Source organism: Capsicum annuum, chromosome 1 (assembly GCF_002878395.1).
Source record: "Capsicum annuum cultivar UCD-10X-F1 chromosome 1, UCD10Xv1.1, whole genome shotgun sequence".
Classification (NCBI taxonomy): domain Eukaryota; kingdom Viridiplantae; phylum Streptophyta; class Magnoliopsida; order Solanales; family Solanaceae; genus Capsicum; species Capsicum annuum.
The window spans coordinates 200,381,532-200,392,237 of record NC_061111.1 but is presented as its reverse complement, the minus strand read 5'-3'; the positions used below and the strand labels follow the sequence as shown (position 1 = coordinate 200,392,237).

General features: G+C 30.3%; 1 protein-coding gene across 1 annotated transcript; it reads right to left on the bottom strand.

Annotated features, from left to right (window-relative positions):
• Nucleotides 1-4,400: 4,400 nt before the first annotated feature.
• Nucleotides 4,401-5,607, bottom strand: LOC107860361. The gene is made up of 3 exons (XM_016705688.2): nt 5,463-5,607; nt 4,910-4,977; nt 4,401-4,664 (listed from the first exon to the last, which is right to left on the bottom strand). Exons 1-3 carry the CDS (start codon nt 5,605-5,607, stop codon nt 4,401-4,403), a joined length of 477 nt encoding a protein of 158 aa, XP_016561174.2.
• Between the last annotated feature and the right edge of the window lie 5,099 nt (nt 5,608-10,706).

Genomic DNA, 10,706 nt, shown 5'->3' with positions numbered 1-10,706 from the left:
ATAACACAGCTGAGGTAAGTGTTCCTAAACTTAAAAAGAATTTACGTTTATTTTTCAAAGAAAGGCTTATTTTTCTGATGAATGCTTTGATAGATGACTTCCAAGAATTAACTTCTGATAGGGATGAATTATTCAACAGTCTTGAAAGTCTCAAATTTGACCTTATTAATCTAGAAACTTGAAAAATATTGTTGAAAAGGAAAACAACACTCTCAATGAACAAGTTACTCAACTTGATTTTTCAAATTTGAATCTTCAATCCAAGATCTTAAAATTGACTCTTTCTGAAAAGGGTAAAAAGGTAGAAAGTGATGAACAGAAAAAGTTTGAGCTTGAGTTGATCAAAGTCAAACAAGAATGTTATAATGAAAAGGAAAAGGTAGATAGGTTAATCCAAGAAAACTTTAGGCTGAAACTTGATCTTGAAAAGGCCAATAGATGGACAAACTCCTCAAGAATTGTTCATCAATTGAATGAAAGGACTCACAGGGAAAAGGTTGGATTAGGATTTTTCAAGAGTCAAACTGTCACTAATGGTTTGTGCTATATTTATGGTAATCTTGGTCATCCTACTACTAAATGTCTAATTGCTGATAAAAGCAGATCTAGAAGTACTAGTCTGGCGAAGAAATCAGATTTTATAAACTCTCAGAAACATAAAAAAAATAACAAAATCAGTCAGAAAAATAAGCCATATATGCTTTTAGGCTTTTTTCGATATTTTGGAATCAATAGCGGCGTTAGATTTTTGAAAAAAAAAATTATTTTCAACATATTAACCCTTGGGACTTCTTTAAGACATATTTTACTAGTTTTTCAAATGGAGGATCGAAACGTAAACTAAAAGTTTTGAACTCACAACAATCCAGCTATTAATCCAGATTCAATATTCCAAAACTAAAATTGTCATTCGATACTCTGAACATTAAATGTTGACCGAAGTCAACTATGAAACTTTTAATGTCTCAAAAAAAACACGAATTCCTTCTCAAACAAAAACATAAACACTCCCAAATCACTATCGATCGCATCAAAAATCATGTCAATGATCCTCATACCCCAAAATCAACATGTAGCAACTACCAAAAATAATAAAGTGGACAAAACACTTAAAGAGAAAGATTTCATACATTAGATCATTACATATATATTTTAATTGTATATTCTTGATAGTGATCTAACCACTGTGATTAGATGCTTGTGGAAAAAATATAGTGGAAATCAAACCAAATAAGCTAATAAGGAAGGTTTGGAGCTTTGGATCAACTTTGGATAAGATTCCAGACAAAATCAAACCAATGCATGCGTAGGACACTACCCTAAAGCAAAAACTTCAGCAGGCCAGTGCTGACATATAGGCTAGCGTACTGCGCCAAGGCCCATACTCCTGAAAGAATATTTTAGATAGCCTGACCCATTGAATGGTGTGCCATACTGTGTCAGGTTGTGTCCGAACTGAAAATTGTCTTATTTTTCGTATCCAAGCCCAATAAGGATTGAAGGTTATTTATTGCACCTATAAATAGACCCTGAATTCGATATTTAAAGAACTTTTAACATAAGGAGAGTTAGTGTCACGACCCAAACCAGTGTCTAGCCGTGAAGGGTATCTCAAGCCCACCATAGACTGGAGACCACCCTCATCGCCTAACCTCATAAGCACAATGATAATATATATTACTATGCAGAAGCGAACTCAAAATAGGATAAAGAGATGAATAGATGCTCTAAGAAAATTAAGAGTACATCAGTATCCAACCAACCCACATCTGTCCACAAGAGCCTCTAACAATCGAATATCAACCTACGTTGGGACAAGTCCCCGACTGTAGCCAAAAAGAAGTCTTAAGAGATACTCTACTGCATAAGAGAAACAGGACTATGAAATGACAAAGCCTCCTGAGGGATGGAAGCTCACCACTTCAAAGTTCATCAATGGATAAATATGAATCACCTAGCTCTGCATAAGATAGCTGAAACACTCCTAGGACTCTGCATCGCATGGAGATACAGCATCCAAAAATGATTAGTGGGATGAGTACTAGCATATAACTCAGGTAAGGGATAAAATAATGCCACGATCAACAGTTCAAAATCATTCAGAATCCAACGCGCATAATCAAATGTATATACATATTTATCACATGTCAGGATATGGATCAAGGCTTAACACGAACATTTAAAATCTTAGCCTGGATTGTGTAGCTTAGCCGTCATAATATAATAGTACCCACGGGCTATATGGGCTCCAGATCCCACCCCTGATCGAGCCTCAGTGCGTGTAGCCATACAAACTAAAGAATAATCATACATATATATATATATATATATATATATATATATATATATATACACGTGGGACTCGAACCTCTCAATCATATACAAAGATAACTTAAGCACCTGATCATGTAATGTAATGTGGGGGACTCGAACCTCTCATTCATATAATAACGGGACTCGAACCACTCGATCATAAGCAAGGGGACTCGAACCTCTCATTCATATAATAAGGGGACTCGAACCACTCGATCATAATCAAGGGGACTCGAACCCTAGGCCATTTAGACCCTTGCACCGACAAACGCGGTTTCTAGTATTGGTCCCTCGAGACCTCTACTTTCACGACCTAGCTATACAATCCTCTTTTAAGCCCAATTAAAAATATTTTAACACGTAACCCATCCTTTAATTTAAGGGGTCAATTGTTAAGGCATCATTAAGTGGTATCATCATACCGACTATAGCTTACAAGCAATGTCATTAAGCCAACACTTTTGATGATTCCTTTGTACCTCGCAGACTCCAGCATTAAAATCACTTGGGGGATTCCTTTGTACCCCACAAGGTTTTTATAGATCATTCACTTGAGGAAATCCTTGTACCCCATAAGGTTTTCAAGATCATTCTTATCCGTTAGCTATTTATGCAATGCATTAGTTTTAAGAAAAAATAGGCCAAGTCAAAAGATTATTCATTTCCAAAACCAATTATGCAAGTGGAATATCTTTAAAATCTACTGCTTGAATAAATAATCAACATTAGTCTGATTTAATAAATAATTATTCGACAAGTTTTTGTGAATTTGATATCCATCGGGCAAAAGTCACTATATTATTTGGACGATCGTATACACTCACACGCTAACAAAAGACTATACCAATGTTAGTCTTAATAAGCAAGAAAAGAAAGACGTATGGGCTGAGAGATGGCTACGATCTTATTGCAGATAAAATTTAGTTTGATCATTGTGCTTTTCATTCCTGTAGTATATTTAAAATTATTTTCAGGTAGTTTCACTTTGCTGAAGCAGCATTATATAAGATACTGAATATGAAGTATTAATAATGTTTGTACCGATTATATTGACATTAGTTGAGATTTTTCTTATTCAATATTTGATTTGGAATATTAAAAATAACATATTTTTGTATAAGTTTTTTTTGAAAAAACTATTTATAAAATACCCTTCTCAAATACGGTGAAAAGAATGTGAAATATTAGTACCATGAATTTACATGTATTAATTATTTATATCTTAATACTAATTAGAGCTAAATATAAGTCGAAAATTTTTTCAAATGAAATACTACTAATATACAAAACTAGTACATACATACATTATTTGCTTTAACGAATTCTATCAAACGTCCCCTACCTTAAAATTCATCAATAACTGAAAATAGTCCATGGTAACGACGAGAGGACAACACAAAGTTGAATATGGGCCTTCAAAAAAGTCCTCCTCCCAACACTTCCATTGTCCTCTTCTATAATTTTATTCATATTATACATTGTTAGGTAGTATCTATACATTGTAAAGTTTATTGGTATGTCAGAAAAATTAAAGTTCAGAAACTGGTATACCGTATATGGGTTGCCGTGTTGATCGCAAGAATATAAACTGTATCACGTATCCATATCTATATCTATAATCTATAATCTATAATCTATAATCTATAATCTATATCTATTAGAAAAAGAAGCAGGTCATAAAAAAATATTGTAAACCGTATATTAAAGAAGAAGAATCTTTGGACCAAACTAATCATAAAAAAACACATAGAATAACAAGTTAAAACATATAATATAAAAAAAGTCAACAAAGAAACTTCTATTAATAAAAGCTTGATTAGAAAATATAATTACAAGTGCATTCGGAGACGCTTCATCCCTTGAAATGTTTCTATAATACACTCATTAGAAATATTCTTAAATACTCTTTTTTCTACATAAGGCACTATGCAACCATCTAAGAATTCATCATCTATTCGATTCCGCAAATCATTCTTGATATACTTCGTTGCCGAAAAAACTCTTTCAACTGATGCAATGGCAACGGGTAGAAGCAAAGTAAACTTCACTAAAAGAAATACAAGAGGATAGGTTAAATGCCTCTTTGTTTAAACCAACTTTCTTGAAAGTTCTCCAAGTCCGTCTAAATTGGAGAATCTTTTATCAATATCACGAACATCAATAATATAATTAACAAGTTGATTCTCAAGAACCCTCATGTTGAACTTATCAAAGTCATCAGGATATAATTTAGCCATCATCAATATCTTTTGGATGTCAAAACTAAAAAATGTATCAATTGGATTCAAGCAAGCTACATCATTAAGCAAATCACTTGTCACCTCACTAAAACGGTCATTAAGTTCTTGTAACTGCCAATCAATAATTTTATAAAACACATCCACATGATAATGGTGCAAAGTAGTATAATCAACTACTTTACGTCGCGATCTCCCTGAGTTAGCATATGGCTCATCATAATTGGGTAATGGAAGACTATGCTTGATACAAAATGCCTTGACCTTTTCTTTGAGCAAATCCCAACCAACATTCTTTTTTAAAATAGGATCCCATTCATTATCTCGTAATGTTTCAATCTTCTCTTTGCTACTTTTACAAGAATCATGGCATTAGCAATATCCTGTTCCTTTTTCTGTAATAACACATTAAGATCATTTGTGATTCCTAAAACATCATTCATCAAATGCAACAAGAAAAGAGTCTCAAAAGTTTGACAAATTCTGAGAAATTTCGATGCGCTAGCTTTTTCTTCCGAAGTACTTGCATTTTCAATAAGAGAATCAAGTACATCAACAATGGAGGCAAAGTTACTAATAAAGTTTCCAAACTACTTGTAGTGAGATCCCAACGAGTGTCACCAGCTTTAATAAAACCAAGTTCTTGATTCAAACCTCTACCAATTTCTAGCTCACCCATATCTAATGCTTCTTAAAGTTTTTCTTTTTGAGATTCTCAAAATTCATTCACACGTTTAAAGGAAGCCCCCAACACATTCAAAATATTTGAAGTCAATAATACAAGTTCTCATACTTGAACACACCTTTTAGAAATCACAACAAGAGTCAATTGAAGTTGATGAGCAAAATAATGAACCGAGTGAGCCAATCTACTTTCTTGTCTAATTAATGTTTTAAGACCACCTAACTCACCTTGCATATTGCTTGCCCCATCATAACATTGCCCTCGTACATAAGCTAAAGTTAAAGAATGGTGAGCAAGTACATCCACAATTGCTTTCTTTAGAGACAAAGCACTAGTATCTTTAACATGAACAAGTCCAATAAATACTTCCATCACAAATTCCCTTTTATCAACATATCAAAAACAAATAGTCATTTGCTCTTTGCGTGATACGTCTATTGATTCATCAATCAACAAAGCAAAGTACTCACCATCTAAATCCTTTATTATAGCTTTGATTGTTTCAATCTTACACGCAGTCACAATATCTTTTTGAATATCATGAGAAATTATTTTATTATTTTTTGAAGTTTTTTCTAACACATAAGGTTTAATGTCATCACATTTAGCCGCTAGCCAAGAAAGTGCTTCAAGAAAATTACCTTTGTTCAAGGATGATTCACTTTCATCATGATCGTGGAGTGCTAAACCTTGATTTAAAATAAATTGGACCACATCTATAGAAGCATTTAACCAAACTCGATAATCATTCTTACTTTTCTAGTCCAACTTGTAAAATGCAGTCTCAATAGATTGTTCTTCTCTCATAAGATCTTCACACTTCCTTTTTGATTGATTATGAGTGTTATTCGGAGGACCAATGTGTGTTGTAAAACTATCTTTTCTGTGCCAATTCTAAATTCCTTCATCAAAAATGTATTACCGCCACCTTGATGAATGCTTTCGCCTTGAAATAATTAACAAGGCAAACAATAAGTTGCATCTGCACTTATACTATATTCCAACCAATCAGAATATTCATCAAACCATTTAGAAATAAAATGACGTGGAGTTCCAAAAAAGTCTGTTTGAGGAAACTCATGATCTCGAGGTTGGCAAGGACGTTTTAGAATGTATGCCCTTCTTATCTCATCACGAATGTTCGAAGGATAACTCAAAATTGGAGGTCTTTCAGCGGAGTCAACCTTTAGATCATTTACATTAAATTTTTGTCTCTGAGAAAACTGAGATGATATTTCTATTTAATCAACATCTTCATCTCGTCACGATTGATTTTGAGACGTTAAACTTATTTTTTGAACTTTACGAAAATACTTATCCAAGCTCATTGAAACAAACTGAAATAAAAGTCAAGCGCATCACACTTATTATTCATTTTCAATAAATAAAAAAATTATGAATACTTAAAACATTGTCCGATCCTCCCAAATAATATTAACTAGCAAGTTATCTACTAGATAAAACTAAAATATTAAATTACTTAGTTCAAAACTAAAAATATACACAAAAGCAAGTTTAAGGAGAAAAAAAATTAAACTAAAAGATAAGAAGAATTGAATAATACCTTTTTACAATTCACACTCCAATAGTCTCGATGAAGAAAAATTATAATGATAACCCGTTAAAGTTTGAAGACTTTAACACCAAATTTTAATTTTTTAAAAGAAATAAGATGGAGAAGATTGTGGATTTGTGGTGAAGGAATAGAGAATAGAGAAGTGTAAGGGTTAGTGAACGGAAGGACGGGTTTTTACGGGTTAAACTTTAGAATTTCAGTTTGACCTATTATCTTTTAAATTAAAAAAGAAAAGGTGTGATTTATTTTATTTTTTAAAAAAGTCAGTCTTAGCAGTTAGCACAAGCTGGCAAAACAATAGTCAAACTCTCGTGGGCTTTCTTTTTTTTTTTTTTAATGTAAAGTTGGGCTTGGGCACTTGATTTTTTATAATGTAAAGTTGTGCACTTGGGCTTCATGCCCAGAATATTGGGTTGAATTGTGAGTTGTAACCCGGTCCAATCCAAATACTTTAACTAAAAATAACATAAATATACAACTTATATTTCTAATATTACAAAAAATCTCAACTCCCTAAATATATTACAAAAATCCCAACATATACATAGAATGCTATGTATATGTTGGCTATGTTATGTATATTAATAGGGAGAGAGAGTAAAATAATTCAAAAAGTGGGAGAGAGTATAATTACTTTCAAAAGGTTGGTATTTATGTTATTTATATTACTAAAAATTACACAAATACATAACTTATGTTTTCAATATTACAAAAAATTCCAACTCCCTAAATATATTACAAAAATCCCAACATATACACAGAATGCTATGTATATGTATATTAATAGAGAGAGAGTAAAGTAATTAAAGAAGTGGGAGAGGGTGTAATTACTTCCAAAAGGTTGGTATTATGTTATTTATACACTTTAAAAGGATTTGTTCCTTCTTTAAAAAGGAGAATAAAAGCAACTACATCTAATGACGATCGAACCTGCATCGCCAATGCGAATTTGCACACCTTTGACCACTAGGCTGTGGATCTCTAACTTGTCAAGGGTGTTCAACAGTATGTATATAACCATATATATCTATATTTAACTTATATACCCGAAAAATTTTTCTGACGAAGGGTGTTCATCTGACCACCCTTCGCAAGTTGTAGCTCTACCCTTGCTTAGAAATGTTGTCTGAACTTTTTTCCCTTCACTAAAAGTCTTTGTTTTAGACAAAATCGTCTTTTTACTATTTTTTTCCTAATATTTAAGAGTTAAAAATTAATTAAATATATTTATAGTAATATTTAAGAGTTGAAAATTAATTAAATATATTTATGGTAAAACCTTTTCTTAATAGAAGTCATCAAAATTAAGGACAACTAATATCTTTTTCATTAATATAAGAATTCTAATTTAACTAAATTTGACTTTAAGAAGATTTGAAAAATCTAGAAATAAATATAAAAGCGTTAGAATAAGAAAAATCTAAGAAGTACCATAAAGTTTTAAATACGTAATAGGAATATAATCGATGATTTTATAAAGATTTGACTTTAAAAACAAACAATAATTTAAATAAAGAAAGAAAAAAGAAAAGTAATCGTACCACAAATATGGTTCAAATTTGATGCGTCTCTCTTAGTCTCTAGCAATGGAAAGAGGTATTGCATGACAAACGCAAAAGTGATGATCCATCAACCACTTGAAACTTCTGGTGGTAAAATATGCATGTGCTTATACTAAAATATATGTTTATATTTACATTATTATATTAACTAGCTTAGTGTACGTGCTTTGTACGTGTGTCTCACATCGATCGTTGAAATATATTCATAAGAACACATTATTAAAAGATAGCAATTGACGTTAAAATACATGTTATATCAAGTTAAGTCATATAAATAAATATTGCATCAAATGTTTTATTGTCTGATTTATCTCAACTGATCTTTTTCACAATAAAAAAATAATTTTAATTTGAATCTCAAAATTTCAAGTATGTCTCGTAAATTAAAATAAAGGAAGTAATTTGAAAATTGTAAATTTCTATTCATTAGCTTCGATTTATAGAAGTATTCATTTGAAAAAAAAAAAAGAAGTAAAAATCAATAATGGTGGTTTATTTTCTTACTTGCTCATGTTAAAAATTTTCTTATTTTTTTAAGGTAGTTATTGTTTTCATCTATTTATATATATATATATAAGAGAAAATACCTTATGTATAAGATAATCAATTTTAAGTTTAAAAATTCTTATTATTTTCTATCAATAAATATAATTAATAATGATAATTTGAGGAACTAAAAATAGGCTCCTACTCAAAAGGAAAAAAAATTCTCCTAATAACTAAAAAGCTACGACACAAACTAACTTTAGGTGTTGTAACTTCTCTTGTAATTATAAACCCTAACATTCATCATCTACCCCTGTTAAGAAGAAAAATGTCAGATAACAACAGAACAAAAGCTACAAAATATTATGATAATCGAGTATTAGAACAATATGATTAAATGTAATATTTGTATAAAAATTTCTTAAAGCCCAATTGAACATTATTCATCAATAAACTGTATTAAGCAGAAAAAAAAGTAGATAGAAATAGAACAGACAAACAATATGATAATTGAGATATCATAACAATAGATTAAACCTCACTTTTACACAAAAAATCTTTAAAGTCAGACCAAACATTCATCCACCACCTGTATTAAGCAGAAAAAAAAAGCAGATAGCAACAAAACAAACAAACAATACGGCAACTGAGATATCATAACAATGCGATTAAACTTCACCTTTCTACAAAAATTATTTATAGTCTGACCGAATATTCATCTACCACTTGTATTAAGCAGAAACAATAGCATATACCAATAGAGCAGAGACTACAATAATACAATACGATAATCAAGATATCTGAATAATACAATTTATACCTAACTGTTCACACAAGAATTCTTTAAAGTCCAATCAAACATTTATCTACCATCTATAGTAAGCAGAAAAATAACAGATAACTACAAAGATTTTAGCTATAAATTCTCCCAGATTTCTATACATAAAAACCTATAGTAATATGTAAGAATTACCTTTTTTTTTTTTTTTTTACCATTATACCATGTCCAATTCTTTCAAAAATAAAATTATGATAGATAATGTGGACAAATTACATCTTTTTATAGAAGTGCTTGGCTTATACTCTCCTATATGAATTCATCTGCAATGCATATTGGCAGTGAAGCATAGTCCAATTATTTTTTTGTTCGTTCTTTTTAGTTTTCACATATTGTAATTATGTCTTTTCAAATTCAACCTTGAATTTATATGAGATTACGATAAATTATTGGGAGTATTGTTATGTATGTCGATAAAACAATAAATAATTTTTTTATCCAATGTTTTAGAATTCTTTTTTTTATGTGCACAAGGAAAAAAATCTAATAATATTAATTTTTCATATGTGTATCCCTTATCATATATTTTAGAATTTCTTAAATTTAAATAAAAATATTATAATAATAGAGTAATTATTCTAATATGAAACCTATCCTTAATTTATACACCAATAGTGAAAATTCCTAGAATCAAAAACTGAAAGTTCATATTTAGAAATTTACAGAAGTAAAATATTTATTGATTTCAAATTCTTATATATATAGAATATTAATTGGTTTCGAGTTCTTACATTTTAGACTAAAAATAGCACGTGGCCAAAAATAAACAAAATCTTTTTTTATTATCATTATTACTTAAAAAGTTACTAATATTATATTAGATATTTCGCAATAACAAAACATTATGGCACCAAAAGTAAAAACAAAAGTTTTTTTTTTTTTTGGAAAAGTCAACTGATCCTTTTTTAAAAAAAAATAAAAAATACGTTGAAGATAAAATATCCAACAAAATATTACCATATTACCATAAAGGTAGAAATCCAGCTATAAGTAGAAATCTTCGCCATTT